Raw genomic sequence first — 19,083 nt, forward strand, 5'->3', positions numbered from 1 at the left:
GTCTTTATGTACTTCATTTAAAGTGCAAAGCAAATCTGAAGTTCAGAAGCCAAAAAAACAGAAACAGAAGCCAAAATACTCCAGGAAAATCCTGATGTTCTTTGACTACTGTAGTTAGGCAGAAACATGGCCCAGGATAACTGAGGGTAAACTGGCAAAGAGAAATAAGATGAGAGAATTATGCCTATATTGTTAAAGCTTTAGAAGTGAACATCTCCAAGTGAATCAAGTTGCACATTTGGACTCAAATTATTCAGGGTGAAATATGAAGCAGGAGAAAAATAAAAAAGGTACAGATAACAGATTAATCAGGGTTTCACTATGTTGTTACTATTTTTGAGGTATCCTTTAAAATCTTTTCACATAGATGTCATTCAAGTTGTTTGTAGCATCACCTTTTTTTTTTTTTTTAATGAAAAAATGTAAGAATATTTATTCAAAATTTTTTGCCTCTCTTAGATGAAGGACAAAGCATCCAGTCAGGGTTTGAAACCCTCTCAACCTAACAAGGAGATGAAGTCATACAAGGGATCAGCAGCATTGACACAATCTGTTCCACAGTCCATTCCTGGTGCCAAAAGCAACTCTGCAACCTCTCCCAATTGGGTAACAAGCAGCTTCAGGTGGAGTTATGATGCCTTCCTAACTTACAGTCACTGTTCTACACTTGGTAGTGAATATTAATAATGTTCTCTTCAAACCAAAAAGCTATCTGCTCCTCAAACTGATCATACATTATTTGTACATGTGAATTACAGATTTTGGTAATGTAATAAAACTGGTACACTTTTTAATTATTCTTTGAGAAAAGCAATTGCTAGATAATTTTTTTTTATTTTTATTTTTTTTTTAAGTGCTACCAGTCTGGGCATTTAATGTCTTTTTAGAAGGCCTGCTTGGTTAACACTTCGTAAAATACTTGACATTTTTTCATAGAATTAGACCATTTTTTAAGCCATTAGAAGCACCACTGTACTTTGACATTTTGAAAGCATGCCTTTAAACTTAAATGGCCAGTGAAAAACAACACCATAGGCTTAACTGATACAGTACTAAAATAAAAATTACTGTTTTTTATCTGTAGCAGTATCTGTATGTGAAAATGTAGCAGTATTGTGATAAATCATACAATCATAGACTCAAACTGCAGCTCTGTCTTGCCTGGTGTCCTGTCTCTGATGGTTGTCAATCAAAGTTGCATGGAGAGGAGTTGAAGGATTTAGGGAATTATATAGGGATGATGTCCCAGTTTTCTCAGGCTTTGTTGGTTTGTGGCTGATGGGCTTTGTTAATACAGGTGAGACAGCTGTAGAAATTGCAACTCTGAGGTGTATCATTTGGTGAACAGGGTTCCATTAGCAATCAGTGCTTTGTCTTACTGTGTATTTGTGCAAGTCTATGCAGAGAGAGTAACACATCGCACAACCACCTCTTTGGTCTTTAGACTGGCTGGAAGAAGCTTCACATTCATCTCCTATCTTAGAGTTATTTTGAAGTGGTTTTTTTAGAGAATTTCATGGAAAGAGAACAAATGAAACCATAGGACTTTGCAGTACTGTCATTGTGCCTTTATGGGTTTCTCTTGTATCCTTTCTTCACTTTTTCTAGTATTGCTTGTATGATATCAAGAAAAAGCAGGCTGAACTATTGTGTAGATTGTTTAAAGGATGAATACTGTAGTTATTTGGCTGAACTACTTCACTACTGTGAAGGAGCAGTGATGACAGGTTTTGGTGGGACCTCCCAGTGGGTAATTCACCAGTCAGTGTGTGGTAGTTTGATTTATGTAGGGAGTGCTGCCTGTATTTTTTTTTTTTTTTTCCGAAGCTTGTCCTTGAATCTAGTTGTAACACAGCTTAGTTTACAAATGCCTTTACATACACAGGTTTTAATTTATAGATTTATGTAAAGCTTGGAAATGTCTGAATTTAATTTATGTTAATATTTGGTGGAAGTTTAAAATGAGGTAATTCATGAAAAAGAAGCTGATTATCCTGCTCTAGTGGGTGAGTTGGACTAGATGATCTTCAGAGGTCCCTTCCAACCCCAACTGCTCTGTGACTCTGGCATTCCTAAAGTTTGAGAATGGTCCTGGTGCTTGTACAGAGCTCTGACTTTGCAAAGAGTGTTCTGTTTGCCATGGGAAAGAATTTTAACCTTGTTCTTCAAAGAAAGATCTAATTCAACCTTCATGAAAGACCTGTGAGAAATACATCTCTAATACTTAACATAGGCAGGTGACTACTAGATAAGTATCCTGGATTTAGGTATCTAATTTATTTTTTTTTAAGTAATCATAGTTTACATCTTTGTGTTTTACAGTATAATGAGCCTTGAAAGTATTTTTATAGTGTACTTTTAAATATGTATGTATTTATAAAAGTTTTGTCAGAAACATTATATTTGAGGTTTGCCATAATTGAAGAAACACACATAAATTATACATCCGGTTACCAATTTTATCTGTGATTGAGAGGATTTCAGTGAAGGCTGGAACTGCGGAATGTAAGTAAAAATGAGTGCCTTGTAAGTTAACTTCTTATTTTTCATTTAGCCCTGCCAGCCCTCCTGCTATGGATCTAAGAACCATCATGGAAATTGAAGAAAGTATGCAGAAGTGTGGAACCATGCCAAAGGCAAATTCAGGGTTGGTAAAAAACCAGAATCTATAAAAGAAAAGTGTGATAGACCAGGCTGTTATGAATTTACTTAGTGGTTCAAAGTTTAAAACAAGCAGAAGAGAAGTTGTCCTATTTGTTTTTGAATGGCTTTATTTACTTCAGTTCATTCTGATGTTTTTCTGTGAATGTACAAGATTTATCCGTTTCTCTTCCTCTAGTCTCATTTGGTCATCTGCTGTAGAAGCAGGCCTTAGCTCTTCAAACGTGGAAGAAAGACCTAGTATTTTAAATTAAAAATAGTTAATTCTTGTCCCTAGCACTTTGGAAATTTCTTGTGGGATCAGTACTGTCATTAGTCCTGAAGCTTGTTTCTTGTCTCGCATCCTCTGACTTTTCCCAGCAGACACATGTTGATACTGACAGTTCTTCCTCAGACTGAAGCGAGAGTGGTTGTTGCTCACAGAAACATTCCAAAGACACAGGGAGATGAATATACATTTTCAGGAGGCAGTGGGTTAAACCTAGTTTATCTTAGTGGTGACATAAGGAAGAGAATTGGACATGACTTTATGACCTTTGAAATGTACCATTCTTGTAAAGAAGAGCAGTAGTCCAGGAGCATAGTAAGGAAGGGTTCCTGGCTAGATAGATTCAGAAGTGTGAACAGAACAGCCAAGACTGAAGAAATCAAATAATTTGGAAAACAAATTATTGCAAATTGAAAAAACTGCTCTAGTATGTGTTTCTTATATGGTTTTTATGCTTTAATATTTTTTTATTAAGGGTGCTAAGCTTTTGACAGTCTCTAAAATGTCGCAAAAAGAGGAAATAGTCTTCATCTGGTGTTAGTCCATCTCTTTTGGAGACTTGGTTCCTACTCTGCATGTTTTCATTTGTAGGCATCTATGTGAAATAGATTTTATGGTGCTTTGCTTTCTGTCCCTCTTGGTGCTCATCGATCCTCCTTCTTCTCCCCAGCCATCCACCTGCTCCCCCCCCACCTGTACACTCCTTTCGGCACTCTGGACAAAGTATTTTGGTCTAAGAAAAAATTATTTCTCAGTTTAATTTGCAAGATTAAGGTGAGTCATCTCAAAGGACACTGATCTTACATCTTCGTCTTTGCAATCTCACTTCACAGCAGAATGGTGTCTCATGGAATCAAGCTTTCTCAGAAGCAAAGGAAAATGATTGCATTGGCAGCAAAAGATAATGGATCAGTAACTAGCAGCACGGAGCCTACTGCCCTAGTAACCACACCACCCCCACCTACAAAAGTTGCAAAACTAGGCAATGCATGGTATGTTATAAATCAAATATCACTTTTCTTGGAAGTGTTTTTACATTGAATAATCTCTTTGAAGCAGTTATTTAAATAAAATACCCTAGGTTATGTACATTGAAAAGAGTAGCATTAGACTATTTGTATCTATGCATTTGATAGTAATTTAGAAATTCAAAGGGGCAGGGAAATGTAGTGGTTGCAGTTTAACAGTTCTTCATAATTTTGCTATAGTGATTCAGAAGATGCATCCCATCTGGTTCCTGCCTGTGTGTGATGTGTTATTTACAGATGGTATCGAAGTGTAGAAGAAGAAGGTTGAGCACAAGCTCTGAAACTAGAAGGAGGTTATTGAAAGCTATCATGGATGCTGTTTCTTTGTCAAAAAACATAATAAATGTTAGCCTTGTTACCTTATTTTAAGACTGTAGTAATAACAGGCATCTTTATCATGGTTTGATTATAACAACAACAACAAAAAGTTATGCAACGTATTTCTAGTGCCCAGCTTGCAAACTAGAGAGGTATGTTACTACAGTAGTTACTTAAAAAATAAGCTGCCTAAGATGACCTGGTTCTAAACAATATCCAGCACACTGTATTTCAAGTGAATCTTAAGAAAGGGTTGAATTATTTTGTCATGATTTATACACACAGAACTTAAATATCTGCCTTCTCAATTTTTTTTCAATGATATACACCTAATACAAAAAAAATAGGGTCTCATCCCCCCAGCCTCCAAAATTTAATCTGATATACCACAGGGCAAAGCCCACAGTTTTGTCTTAAAGAGGAAGCAGTTTTGCATTCAAAGGTTCAGACTCTACCTGAGCTCTGAACCTTCATTGGAGAAAGAGGCTTTCCATGATTCATCTTCTGAATTCTTGTGAGTGGGTGAATGTCAGACTCCTCAATTCTTTCAGCTGCTCCAAAGAACATGCTATTTGCTTTACACAGGTGATACTGCAGGTCAGGAAGCAGGTTAGTTATTTGGCTTAGCCAATGGAGGTGTCACAGGGCAATTATAGCTTGGAGGCTTAAAATCTGCTGGGAGAGACTGACAGTTTAATGAGATAGTGGCTAACAGAAAATACTGAGTTATACTATCCTTTATTAAATTACATTACAAAAAAATATTCCATTAACTGGTTTTAATCTTGCTACTGGTGTTGTAATTATGCATGAACACTACGTAACCTGGTATCTGCAATCCTAATGTACAGTCTTGCATATGCAAGTGACAAAAGCTCTTTCAAGCACTAACTTACACGTACAAACCCACCACCTTCCTCCCAACCTTTGACTGGGGATGGCAGCACCAGGGAAGCCATGCTCCTGTGCGCTCCCTGCTGGGTGATGGCCATGCTGAAGGAGGACAGCTGCAGCTGGTGAGGGGTGCTGCTAATGAGATGGACCAGAGCCTACACAGGGTCAATACTTTTCCTCAAGCACCCAGCAAAAGTCCAGAGCCTTTCTGTAATCATTGGTCCACAAGTGGGTCTTTTCTGGAGTTTTCAAAGGAACTTCCCCAGACCTGCCGTGCAGTGGCTTCGGCTGATGTTAGTGATCACTGGTGTAGGCATTTCATGGGTGTTTTCAACCAGTCATCTTAAATACCATCAGCTGATTTCCTTATTTGTTTTATTAGCCATTTTCTAGCTGCAGTTTTATATAAATGTCTCTGACAGACTTTAGGTATCAAGGGAAGGAAACTCCTAGATGTTTGTGTAGGACGTCTGTCTTTCTTCAGCCTGTTCTTTTCCTTCTCCCTTTCATATACAACTATTACACACAGAAAAAAAAAACTGAAACAGGTTTTGGAGGACATTATGTAGCTTATCCTGTTCTCTGGGCTTCTTCAAAAGGGTTGGGGTTTTTTTGTTCCTGAAGTCCTATTTTTCAGTATAAGGTAAATGACTCTTTAGAAGTATTTGTATTGATTGGCTTAAGCACATGACCCAGATGCCTCTAATTAACCTATTTGCTTCTTAATACAGAAGGTATGAAGAGAAGCTCTGATAAAAGGCATGTAAAAATATAGGGCATAACTTTCTTCATCTGACATCTGAATAGTTTGACTTTTCATGCTACTTATCAGCAGAGAATTTTTGACCTATTGGTTGTTACTTAATTTTAAGCTACCAACTCCCAATGAACTGTTCCTTGCATTTAAAAAGCAAATGTGGACTGATTTTTGAATATGGTTATATAGCTGCCTCCAGGAAATACATTGTGCTCTATATATTCTGATTAAATGGTTTTTGAAAATAGCTGTGTTACACAAACCATCTCAAGTGGAAAGGCCAGGGTATACTTCAGGAGGATGGAATCCAGTTTAATGCTAGTGTGGTCACCATGCGTGATTCTGTATGTTCCTCTACAGTGTTGTTCTGGCTGCTGACCTGGAAAATGCCAATATCATGAGTCCAAGCAAAGAACTAGCAGGAGGTATATCAATATTTAAAATTATGCCTGGCTGCTGGAAAATGGCATTTGTTGAATACACTTGAAACTGCTCTAAGCAAGCCATAAAATTTTTAATTGCCCCTGCTAGTTGTTCAAAGTATTTTTCTATGTAATGTAGAATGGTGTTACTCATCTACTAATATTATATTTGCAAAGCTGTATTCTGTAAATTCACAATGAGCTATCAGAGTGCATTTGGCAGCAAACTGAGCTTTCCAGGCATGCAATATAGTCAAAGCTATAGAACTTGTGTTCCAATGAAGTAAGACTCATCTTGGATGTGCAGTGAGCACACTTGCCAGAAGGGTGGGACCTTCTGGATCTTTTTTGGTTGACTAAATTGTCTATCATACATAATGTCTTGCCTTTTCCACCAAAAGAAACGTCCAGTTTCATAGTTCTGGGGGAATTGAATCTGTCTTTCCTCCTTTGAAGAAAAGTGGAAATTAGAAGGGGGAGAAAATACACTAGTAATGCTTTGAGAATATGTTATGCAAGAAACTAGATGTTAACTGTATTAGTTCTCTAACCCTATTTTGGTAGAGGGAGAGGGGAGCCGTTTGCTTTTTGTTTCTTGTTGTTTTCTTTTTAGCTCAGGAAAGCCTATGACTTTTCAAGTGTAGGGAGACGTAAAGAAATTTGAAGTCCCTCTTGAGAATTAGCAGTTGTGTGTTTTAATGTGCAGATTGTCAGTTTGTCAGTATTCCAGTTTATACTGAAACATGAACAGCTATTTCAGACCTTCAGTGCTTTGATGTTTTGCAGTTACAGCTGAGAGAAACTTAGTCATATTCCACTTTTCAAAAAACATGTCTAAATTATTTTTTTCTGCTGCTACGAATTATATAGAAATGACATTGTATCAGGCAGGAGAAGCTGAAATTTAGAGTCACTACTGTTAGAAAAAATTGTACCAGTGTAAGCCAAAGGATGTTAAGCCACTGATAGTTGTTTTGGATGGGTTCACAAGCTGAGAATGACACTAGGTTGGGTTTTTTGGTTTTGTTTTTTTGAGGGAGGGCTGGGGATAGTGCAATGGGGTGGGTGGAAGAAGATTTGAGTTTTTTGGTGGTGTGTTACCAGTAGATCTGATTGCAGTACAGAATTTTCATGAAAACGGATAGGCTATTTAATTTTTAGTAGCAGAAATTTCTGTGACAGGAGATCCCAAGGGAGCCATATGTCTGCTTTGAGTTATAGGTATAGGGAAGTTCTGGTCAAACACTTCCCCAGACTCTTGTGTGCCAGCTGATGGTAGAAACAGAGGATGTGCAAAATGTCTCTGAACCTCTGCATCTGAAGGTTCCCGTTCTGCTTTCTATGCCTTCTGCACTACTCATGCAAAAAAGGAAAAAAAAACAACAAAAAAACTCCCCCAAATTTAAGCCTGCATGGTTTAGCATGGGTTTCAGACATCATACATAACTTTCAGATGCTTTTGTTGTAAGATTTCAGATACAGTGTTACAATGTCTTAATTCCCTCATGTTTGTTATCTTAAATTGTATACTACATAGATGTAGTTTAAAAGTTTTTGCCTCCAGATACTTCCTTTCTTATGGTAGCTGCACAAACAATTAGCATTGTATAGAAAGCTTTTTTTTTTTTACTTCATTAGTTTTTATAATTGATCTCTTATTTCTTCAAGTGGATAATGAGCAGAGCTATTCTTCCAATATATATTCATGTGTTTGACAATGAGTGGAACTGCTATGCTTAGTAAAGTTAAATGCAAGCAAATGTATGAAGAATGAATTCCAAAGTCTTGATGGGTAAAGGAAGGACTGATGGCAACTGCCTTCAATTCTGTAAATAAAAAGGCTTTTGGATAGGGAAGTGTTGGGAACAACTATGATACTATTTTTTTTCCTTTTCATGCTGGCATATTTTTGAAAGATAATGCGCAGGCTCTTGTTTAGTAACAGTGCACGTTATATTTGGGCAAGTAAAAGAAAACTGAAGTATATCAGTTTTATGAATTTCATTGTGGATTAAATGATTTATAGAGCCTCTATCAGGTAGAAGTAACTTATTGAATATCTCGGGGAAAAAAGATCAGCTGTACTTGACTTTCATAATGGTAAACTAACAGCATTAGAATGAAAGTACTAGAGGATGATGTGATTTATGAGAATACTTTTCAAGGAATAATCCTGTTAGAAGAGGTAGAGCTTGTTTAAGATATGGAGTCTGTGAAAATAAAATTGCTTTTTAAGAGATTGGGTTAGCAAGGAAACAGAGGGGTGTTTTTTTTCTTTTGTGTTGTTTTGGTTTTTTTTTTCCTTCTAATAAAATTTCCATACTACTGGCTTATTCTGATCTTACAGTTGTTTTTTTTTTCTGATGTTCACCTATTTGACCCAAAATGACCTATTTTAGTGAATTTGGTCTAGTAGGCATAATGCTGAGATGGAAAAGCTAATCTTGCCCTTTTTTTTTTTAGTAACTGAGAAGTCCTCTTTGCTCTCTGAATTATGGAACTATATGGAGTCTTGGAAAGTGCAAGTATAGTTGAGTTTTGTTTTATTTTTAGATTATATTTTTTTTCTTTAGGTCATCTTCATTACATTCTGTTTCACCAAAGTCATTCCGTGATCTTGTAATGGAAGAAGAAAAATGTATGAGTGCAAATAATTCACCTAGTACTGGCATCAAAAGAGGTGGATATAAAGGAACTGGGGATTCATCAATCCAAAACACCATAAGGTAAGAAAGCAGCATTTTCCTACTTGATCAACCATGATACAAGAACCACAATAACCTGTCTAAATTCTGCTGATGTACAAAAGGAATAAATTTGCATTTAAAATAAAATAATCCTGTAAGCATTCTTTTAATGATTCTGTTAATAAGATTTTATGAGTGGAGCGAGCACTCTTATGGATAGGAAACATAAAGACTAAAGTAATTTAATGCCAATGCTAAAATTTTGTTTGAGGTTTGAAGTGTTTGTCTCCATATTTATGGATGTATGTATGTGTGTATATATACACACACTTCAGGCTCCCCCCAAAAATGTGTGTCTGTGTACATTTATGTGTGCATGTATGTACAGGTAAACCTGTATTTTCTAGTTTCTGTAGAAATTGGATATCCTTTAGCATTCAGATATGGCATGCATGAAACAGCTTGCCTAGGAGTTTTTCTGTGTAACCATTGAGTGGATGAGTTTATTAAAATTCTGGAATTTTCTGATCTGGGTTTTCTTATAAGCTGACTTAATTGTTTAGGTGCCATTTTTCATGGATTACGATATCTTACTGAAATACTGATGCATTTGTTATGTTTGTGTATTACAATTACTGGAAGACTACAGTTCTATGGACAGAAATAACTTGTTCAAAGGTGCATGTTAATGATATGTCTAGTTATTAGGCAATATTGCTCTTTGGTCAAGTCGGTGTTTCCCTGGGAGAGAACTAGTATGCTTCCTATTGGAAGATAAAGAGCTAAATGAGGGCAGAAATTCAGGAACAGTGCAGGATGGTGTTAGAGGAGAGAGGTGGCAGGGATTTGGAGAGTGTGTGTGATGGCTGGGCATTCTTCAGGAACAGAGGGATAAAGCTGAAGTTATTGTGGTGAGTGGAGATGTAGGGATATGAAGCACAAGTTTGCAGAAAAAAATAGGTATCGTTAATTTTATTGCTAGCAGAATAATAAAGCTTTTCATCACATGGGTGATGGCAATGGCTGATGATAAGGGAATTTGCACAGGATGCTATTGCTAGCCTTGTCACAGCTGCTCTGTGATCTTCATTAAGTCAGTTCTTTTCCTTCTGCATTGCTCTGTCTAGTCTGCAGGATGGCCAGTCGACATGTTTTCAAAGTGGATTATTTGAGCTGAGTTCAAGCTGTCTGAAAATGATACATTAAGCTAGTGGGAGCCTAGATGACTAGATTGACTATAATCAGTTGGGAAAGGTGGCACTTCCAGAGCTATTTCAGGTTGTTTTGAACTGTGTCTGAAGATACTTATTTCTCTCTATTATGTATAAAGAGTCTAGGTGACTAGTTCATCCATCTGAAAGCTGGGAGTTGAGTTTTTTAGTTTGAAGAAATTTTATTCTTTGATTGTACACTTCATGTCACAGTAGGTTCTGATTTTTGCCTTTGGCATTCAAGAGCTATTTCTGGGAAGATTTATTATTGACACCCTTACCACTTCCTTTTTAAGAAAAGGAAATTGCATGTGCATCATCAGTTGGTGTCAGACTCACTGATGGGACACTGAAGATACTTGCGTGGTTTCTGTTCCTGCTTTGTCTTTTTTCTTTGGATAAACTGTGCAGTAATTAAAGTGACAATTTTTTTTAAATCTCTGGAAGAGGTTTTTTTGGTGGTTGCATAAACACTCTTCCATATACTGTCACCTTCCAATTTGTGCAACCCAAAAATATTCTGTAGATGAACCATGTCATGAATGTGGAGATGTGAACTGGATTTAGTCCAGGGGCAGATCAGTGCAAAAGCTGGGCTGTGTGGATATGGCTGCATTGTTTCCAGGGAGAGCTCAGCCTTGGGAGTTATGCTGTACAGCTGTGCATGTGTAGCTTGTACTCCAAGTTAAAAACATAGGCCTGACATGACTTAACCTTGTTGTGGCAGCCTGAGTTGTCTTCACTGTGTTACTCCAGGGAGCACTGAAAAGTCTTAGTGGAAACAAGTCTTTGTGGCTTCGCGTGGGAATGGTCTAGTTCTGGCATGGCTAATAATGAGCTAATAAGTAGTACATGACTCAAATGGCACAGCAAAACCCAAGGGATTCTGCAGGAGACCAGGCTTTGTGTTCCTTTTTTGAGAGCAGTCGTTAGATCAGGGAGGCACCAGACCTGAACTGGCTTCAGATGACCAAATCCTCAAGAAGCACTAGGGAGCTGAGTACTGGGACATCTTGGTGGCTGTGCAGGAGTCACGGCAAGTTCAGCCAACTGAGTTAATCAGGTTGTTTCAGTACTGATTATACTTGGCTGGTTTGTTTTCATGCAGAACCACTTATGTCTCTGCATCAGTCTTTTTCAAAACTTCCAGGTTTCCAGCTTCTATATTTTTGAGGCTTTTTTCCCCATTTTTTCTGTGTGTTCTAGTTTCCCGTCTGTTCCATTTCTCTTAGTTATTTTGATACCAGCTGAGGAATTAACCTAGCATGTTGAAATATCTGCAGTGGATTTAATATCTGGACTGAGTGCCTTGCTAGCAAGAAGCAAACATGTATATATGTATGTACAAACAGCTTCTAAAGATCTGAACTGCTTCCTATATTTTAAAGCCACATGTAATTTGAAGGAGATGACACAGGTATTGGAATGTATGTTTAGACAGATCACTAGAGTGTGCTGTGACACTGGAACTGTTCATTCCAGGTTTTGGAAAATTCTGTTCTGGTGGGGATTTTTTTGCTGTTGTTTGGGCTTTTTGGTTGGAGGGTTTTTTTTGTTTACAAGTTCTACTCTGGAAATAATTCCTTACCTGTTTTCAAACAGGTTTGTTAAGTATAGCAATAAATATATTTGTATTCATTTGTACCATTTTTTTGGATTGCGAGTGGGAAGAAATGCATAGCTGTCAAGTGGGCTGGGTAGGTGTTGGTTACTGTTAAATGTGCAGGAAGATGAGCATTACTGAAGCAGGAGGAAAAAGATAAGTTGAGAGATGACACCTGAATTTAGTAAGTTGTATGAACATGTATGAACATATTTAATGAATTAAACCAGAAAGCAAAAAATTGCCTTAATCTCCTCTTCTTCCTTCTTTTTCTCTGGTTCTCTTCTGGTTTTTGTTCTGTTATTATCTATGTTAAGTGCAGTAAAAGCTGGAAGTTGATTTATCTAGACTTCTAGTCCCCTGCTATTGTAATCATAGAATAATTTAGATTCTCTAGTTCACTCTCCTGGTCAGAGGAAGTCAAAACAGATCACATTGTTTAGGGCCTGTTCAGTTGAGGTGAATGTTTCCAAGTAGGAAGATATGCCAGCCTTTCTGGGCAACGTGTTCTAGTGTATGATCAGCCTCATAAAAGGATTTTTTAATTTTCCTTGTATCTGAGATTTCCTATTTTGCGTTTTGTCTGTTGCCTCCTAATCTATCACCGTGCACCTGTTAAGAAGATTCTTGCTGCACCTTTCCTCTACCCTCCAGTTAGGCAATTGAAGACAGCAATTATATCTCTCCTTTGCTGCCATCTTTTACAATTAAAAACACATTTCTTCTTGTCATGTGTTCCAGCCTTTAATCTTGGTTGCCCTCCTTGTTCCAGCCTGACAGCATCCATCCTTCTTGTATTGAGGAGCCCAAAACTGGGTATGATACTTTGTATGTAGAGTAACAAATGCAGCATAGAGGGGAACAATCACTTCCTGTGATTGACTGGCTAGTACAGTGTGCAGTTGGTTGCCTTTGCTGCAAGGGCACGTACTGATTCATCTTTGACTTGCTGCCAGCCAGGACTTTGCAGGTTCTTCCCTGCAGATTTGCTTTCTAGCCAGTCAGTTCCTGGCCTGTACTGCTGGGTGGGGCTGTTCTCTTCCAAAAAAAAATACAGGACTTTACACTTGCCTTTGAAATTAATGAGTTCCAATTTGACCATTTCTGCAGCCTCTTGAGGGCCTTTTGAATGGCAGCCTGGCATCCTGGGTGTGGGCTGCTGCACCCTCCCCACCCGCTCACCATCCATCTGTGGCCCTGCAGTGAGTGTGCTCCATTCCACCAAAGGTGCTAAACAGAATTGGTCCCAACATCAGTCCCTGAGGATTACCACTACTACTTGGTTTCCAGTTAGACTTTGTTCAGCCAGTCCACAGCCACTGAAGCCCTTCAATTCAGCCCATTTCCTACCCATTTTGTAGTCCATTTACTCAGTCCATATTTTTCAGACTGACTATAAGGATATGATAACAGAAAATGTCAAGGGCCTTGCTGAAGCCAAAGAACATGACATCCACTGCTCTCTGCTTGTCTGCAGAGTTTGTAATCCTATTACAGAAGGCAATCGGGTTGTTTGAACACAATTTGCCTTGTGTAATAAACCCATGCTGGCTGTTCCTACTCATATTCTTGTCCTACATGAGCTCAGGAAGCACTTACAGAAGGATTTGCTCCACAACTTTATCTGTGATAGAGATGAGACTGATCAGTCTTTAGTTTCACATATCCTTCTTCTTGAAAGTGGTTATAACCATTAGCTTTTTCTTGTCATCAGGAAATCTCTGGTTGGTTTTGTTTTTCTTCTTCCTAATAAAATTCCTTCTTTTTTGTTCTGCACATCCATCAGTTGTTTCAGCTCCAGATGAGCACTGGCTTTTACAACTCTGTTCCTGTGCACAGAAGTAGTTTTTCTATTTTCCTCTGGTGTAGACTCTCTCTGCTTCCACTGTTTATATGTGTCCTTTTTGAATTTGAAGTCTGTCTAGAGGTGCCCATTCATTCCTGCCAACATTCTGCCGAACTTTCTTAAGTTAAGGCACATTGAAATGATCTGATTTTATGTTTGGAGGAGGCTGTCCCTGTGTATCAGAAATCAGTCCAGATACTGTCTATATGAAGTGTAGTCATTCTCCCTTGTTCTTTCCTTTGGAAGGTTAGAGATAATTTTTATTCTCTCAGATGATGATTAGTGGAAGACTCAAGATCAGTTACTTTTCTCTGTGTCTGTGACAGTTTAGATTATTCTGCCTTGAACCTTAGAGACCAAAACTGAAAGCTTGTTCAAATAAACTTTGCCTGGTGTAGTATATGTCAGCAACAGTATTTGTTTCAAAGAGAAACAAACTTGATGTTTTTTTCCTAGCTACATACTTCTGATTTCTTATCATGATTAATAGACCCTGGATTCTCCTTTTTCTCTTTAAGCTGAAAAACTCCCATTTTTACCAAAGATAAAACAAGGGAAAAAATGTACATGATACTGATTTTTCTACCTTTTTTCCATTTTAAACTATTTTTCAACACCTATGGAAAAAAACATTATATGTTAATGATGTTAAAGTAAAGGAACTGCAGCTATTTAGATTCTCAGTCTGCATAATGGTACAGTAAATTTTACCACTCTTGCTATGGAGCTGTGTCAGGTCTTTCAAAGCTCTGGAGTAGCTTTTATCTGAAAATGTCCAGGCTGGAGAGTACCACACCCTTTTGGTTTCATGCCCTGGCAGCTGTTGCTGTAGGTATTTTTTTTTTTTTCTCTGAGCAGCTAAATTTGTGTTCGTTCTGTTATTTGAGTAGTTGGCTGTTTAGTGGGCAAAATTATGTTTTGTGACAAAAAGCTGGGCATGGTTCATTTAAATGCTATTTCTGATGACGGATGTTGCATTTCAGATTTTTTGAGCTCTTGCCCTCATTGCTTAGCAGTAGGAATCATGGTTCTTGTTGTCCTTGGAACTGTGTTCTGGAGAAAATATTCCAGGCAGAGAACTTTGCAGTTACTGGGACTCTTTTTAGTCTTCTATATATTTTTCCTCTTTTCCAAGAGTTTGTGGCCACTTACAGAGGATTACCAAAGTCTTAAAGAAAATTGAAACTGATATATTGAAATACCAACACCTTTAGAGTTTTTTTACAATACCATAGAGTAATTTTTAAAAGTCTGGTAGCATTTCATAGTAGGCTGTAACACTGTTTTTAAGTTCTGGAAATTGCAAAAGTTGCCAAAGGTATTAAATAACAAGAATAAACCCCTCTCTTTATACTGATATTGAATTTTTCTGACAAGTATACTTGTCTCTTAAAGCCTACAATATACCAAATGTATATGCTCTTTCTGTTGAAAGATTAATATTTTACAATTGAATAAAATGTCTTCCTTTTGGAAACTCCATTAATATTTCAGGATTTTATTTTTCAAGTCTGTTAACACTAGTTTTATGCTGTCCTTATGAATGTGGGAGGTGTTTGCTGGAGTGTGTACAGAAAATTCATGATTGCTGGGCTTAAACTTGAGGAAATAACTTGCTATTGTAGCACTGATTCTTCTACATGTAATGCTTAATTTTGAATACAGGACAGTTTGAGTTTGTTTAATTCTGAAGACATGTTCTTTTCATATTAATTGCAAACGTTTATAGTCAATGTTGTTAGTGCGTAAGTCAGTTGACTATTTTACATGTAAAAACCCCCATTTTTTTATTAAAGCATATTTTATTTCAAATGCTCAGATGTTAAGAAATGCTAGAATTAATACCCAAGCTGAAAAATCTATTAAATTCTGGTAGTCAGGAGAGAGCATCGATGTGTCCTCTAGTCACAGTACCACACTTAAAAGACAAATTCAGCATGGCATCCTAATGCTTTGTTTTAGGAAAACCCTTCACATCTTTGCCTACAGTAGATTTGTACTTTAGAGAACGATGTACGAGAATGCTCTGTCAGTGACTTTTGCTCTGCTTTCCTACCTTTTCCCAGGTGCATCACCAGAAGTAGCCCAGGTCTGGAAGACCATGTTCTGGATTCTCCACAACTGGAAAGTCCTAAGTAAGTTTGACAGGGGCTTAGGTTCTGGAGCTTGTTTTCTGTGTGTTGTGCTGACCTTGTTCTTGATGATACCTCATAATGTCATTTGGGTTTTTTGCAGTCCTTGGTTAGCAGCATCACCAGCTAGTTCTCCTGTGATAGCACCTGTCATGTTCTCAGCTATCGTAGAGGAGGAACGCCAGCAAGAAGCTGCTCTTATTAGGAGCAGAGAAAAACCTTTGGCTTTGATCCAGGTAAAGTGCTGAGATACTGCAACTGTGAAAAAATGCAAGAAGTTTCCAATGCCTGTTCAGGGATCAGTTTTTAGGATTAGTTATGTATTAGTATTATTTTCATAATTATAATTTAATAATAACTTCACATTGCTGTTTGATAAGGTAGGCCTATATTAAAGTCATATTGACTACTGAGTCCATGATTAATTCATTCACAATATCAGAGAACAGTTGAGATTGGAAGGAACCTCTGGAAATTGGCTAGTCCAAACTCTTGCTCAGAGCAGGGTCAGTTAGAGTAGGTTGCTCAAAGCTGCACCCAGGCAGCTTTTGAGTATCTGCAAGGATGGAGACTTCATGGCCTCTGGAAAACCTGTTCCAGTGTCTGATCACTCTCACGGTAAAAAAGATTTTTATATTTAAATACAATGTTCTGTATTTCAGTCTGTGCCCATTGCCTGTTCTCCTTTCTCTGGGCACTGCTGAGGAGAGCCTGGCTCAGCTGCCTTTATTCTCTCTCATCAGATACTTACACACTTTGATAAGATCTTCCTAAACCTTCTCTTCTCCATGCTAAACAGCTGCAGCATGCTCAGCATCTCCTCATATATCAGATGCTCTAAGTTCTTAATCATTTTTGTGTCCCTTCACTGGACTGTCTCTGATATGTCCATGTCTCTCTTGTACTGGGGAGTCCAGAAGTGGACCCAGAACTCCAAATGTGTCTCCCCAGTGCTGAGTGGAGGGAAAGGAGCATGTATCTCAATTTGCTAGCAGTGCTGTCCCTTGTAGAGCACAGGAGGCTGTCACCCTTCTTTGCCACATACTCACCTTGTCCACCAGGACCCCAGATCCTTTTATGCTAAGCTACTTTCCAGCCCAGTGTGTACTAGTGTTTGGGATTATTCTTCCCAGGAGCTGGACTTCATATTTCCCTCTGAACTTCATGAGGTTCCTCTAAGCCCATTTCTCCAGCATGTCTGGGTCCCTCTGAGTTGCACCACAACCATCTGGTATATCAGACACTCCTTCTAATATGGTATTGTCTGCATCCTTGCTGAGCATGCACTTCATCCCATCATACAGGTGATTAGTGAAGAATTTAAACAGAACAGGCCCTAGTCTTGGTCTCAGTATTGGTGCTTGTGAATGGCCTCCAGCTGGACTTCATGCCACTGATCACAACCCTCTTGAGATCACCAGTTTAGCCAGTTTTCAGTCTCCACTTATATTGTCTGTACTCAAGCTTGTCCCCTTAAGCTCTAATCTGTACTTAAGCTCTACCTCTTCCCTAAAGAGCAAGGTAAGAGTTACTGGTAAGTAGCTGTTCAGATCCTCCATGCCCTCCTTGAAGGAAGGAATGGCATTTGTTTCCTTCCAGTCTGCAAGAACCAACCCTCATCACTATAACCTTTCAGATATTTCTGAGAGTGGGCTTGCAGTCATATTGGCCAGCTCTGATCTCAGGGGCCTGGGATTGCTGAAGGCTGATCTTGTCTCTAAAGACCAAGATGAAGGCAGCTGTTAGTTCCCCACCTTTTTCTGTGTCTTTTGTCATTCAGCAGTGGGCAGATGTCATCTTTTTGTTTGCTGTAGAAGCCTTTCTTGGCCTTTGTATCCCTTGCCAGATTCAACTCCAGATGGCTTTGACATTACTAATTCTGTTCCTCTGTGCTAAGGCAGCATTTTACTTCTAGATCACCTTTTTCTGCTTCCACTTCCTGTAAACTTCCTTTTTGTTTGAGTTTTGTCATGAGCTCTTTTTTCATCCATGCAGGCTTCCTGCCACTCTTGCTTGACTTCCTGCTCATTGCCATGGAACATGTTTAAGCTTGGAGGTTGTTAAAGTCAACCAGCTGTCCAGGACACCTCTTCTTTCCAGGCCCATCTCCCATTAATCTTTTCCAATCAGATTCCCCTGAACGGGTTGGAGTCTTCTCTTTTGAAGTCACAGGTTTTCTGGTTCCCATCTCTTGGGATCTTGAGGTCTACCATCTCATGGTCATTGTAGCCAAGGCTGCCCTTGAACTTCTCATCCCTGACCAGTCCTCCTTAGTTCATATATATGAGATTCAGCAGAGCGTCCCCCTTCATCAGCTCCTTGGTCATCTGTATTAAGAGTTTTTCACCAATGCAGACTTCCTGGAGTGCTTGTGCTCTGCTGTGTTGCCTTTCTAGCAGATATTAGAACGGTTCAAGTTTCCCTTGAAGAGCAGGACCTGCAAACATGAGGTTTCTTCAGGTTGTCTGAAATGGGCCTCATGTGCTATTTCTTTCTGGTTAGGAGGTCTGTAGCAGTCAGTCACTCGGGACCAGTAAAGCCAGTTCATAACCATGCTACCAGTGTAAATGTAAATCTGACACTGACATACATGTTTTTTTTGACTTGCAGATTGAGGAGTGTGCTATTCAAGATTTATTAATCCACTATGAAGCTTTTGACAACCCTGATGAATTTGTGACTGTTGAAAGGGCTCCTCAGGGACCTATAGCAGCACCTATGTGGAACAAGCACTAATTCATACTCTTCACAGTCCATGTTGTATGTGCACCTCTAAAGTTCTAATTCTTGTTACAAGTGGAATGGGACTGGAAGAACGGGAACTATGTAATTTTTAACATCAGCATTAAAACACTGCACATAATCACTAGGTATTTGTTAGAGAGAATGGAGATAATTTGTTCACAGTGTCCTTTACCCACATATATATGTATGTCTTGAGACAATTTCTTTAACAAGACATTATTAGTAATGTTACATGAAGCTTTAGATTGGAAATGCATTTGCTAATCTTAAATTGTGAGGGTTTTTTGTTAAATTCACAGGTGGCTGAAAATTGAGTGCTTATTTTGTGATTTAATGTGGAAATGAATGTGCAGAATTAGACATCTTTACAGTTTGGGGTGGGTGTGTTCTTCAGAGCTTTCTGGCAAATTGGGAATATTGGAAAAAGTTTGTGCTTGAGCTTAATGTAAAAGTGCAGTTTGATAATGCAGTTTTCCTGAAGTGATGTGTAAGTGCTGGCTCTCTGATTGTT

General features: G+C 38.4%; 1 protein-coding gene across 3 annotated transcripts in view; it reads left to right on the forward strand.

Annotated features, from left to right (window-relative positions):
* Positions 1 to 18,729, forward strand: part of IBTK (inhibitor of Bruton agammaglobulinemia tyrosine kinase) — a 48,682-nt gene extending 29,953 nt beyond the window's left edge. The window contains exons 22-28 of one of the 3 annotated variants that reach the window (XM_010003055.1): positions 460 to 623; positions 2,555 to 2,647; positions 3,763 to 3,921; positions 8,922 to 9,074; positions 15,762 to 15,830; positions 15,931 to 16,063; positions 18,438 to 18,729. In XM_010003055.1, the coding sequence (XP_010001357.1) occupies positions 460 to 623; positions 2,555 to 2,647; positions 3,763 to 3,921; positions 8,922 to 9,074; positions 15,762 to 15,830; positions 15,931 to 16,063; positions 18,438 to 18,563 (897 nt within the window). In that variant the 3' untranslated portion in view covers positions 18,564 to 18,729. The remainder of the gene's footprint in view (positions 1 to 459; positions 624 to 2,554; positions 2,648 to 3,762; positions 3,922 to 8,921; positions 9,075 to 15,761; positions 15,831 to 15,930; positions 16,064 to 18,437) is intronic. The other 2 variants (XM_010003064.1, XM_010003072.1) reach the window with 2 other exon arrangements.
* The last annotated feature ends 354 nt before the right edge of the window (positions 18,730 to 19,083 follow it).

Source organism: Chaetura pelagica, unplaced genomic scaffold (assembly GCF_000747805.2).
Source record: "Chaetura pelagica isolate M959 unplaced genomic scaffold, ChaPel_1.0 scaffold170, whole genome shotgun sequence".
Lineage (NCBI taxonomy): Eukaryota > Metazoa > Chordata > Aves > Apodiformes > Apodidae > Chaetura > Chaetura pelagica.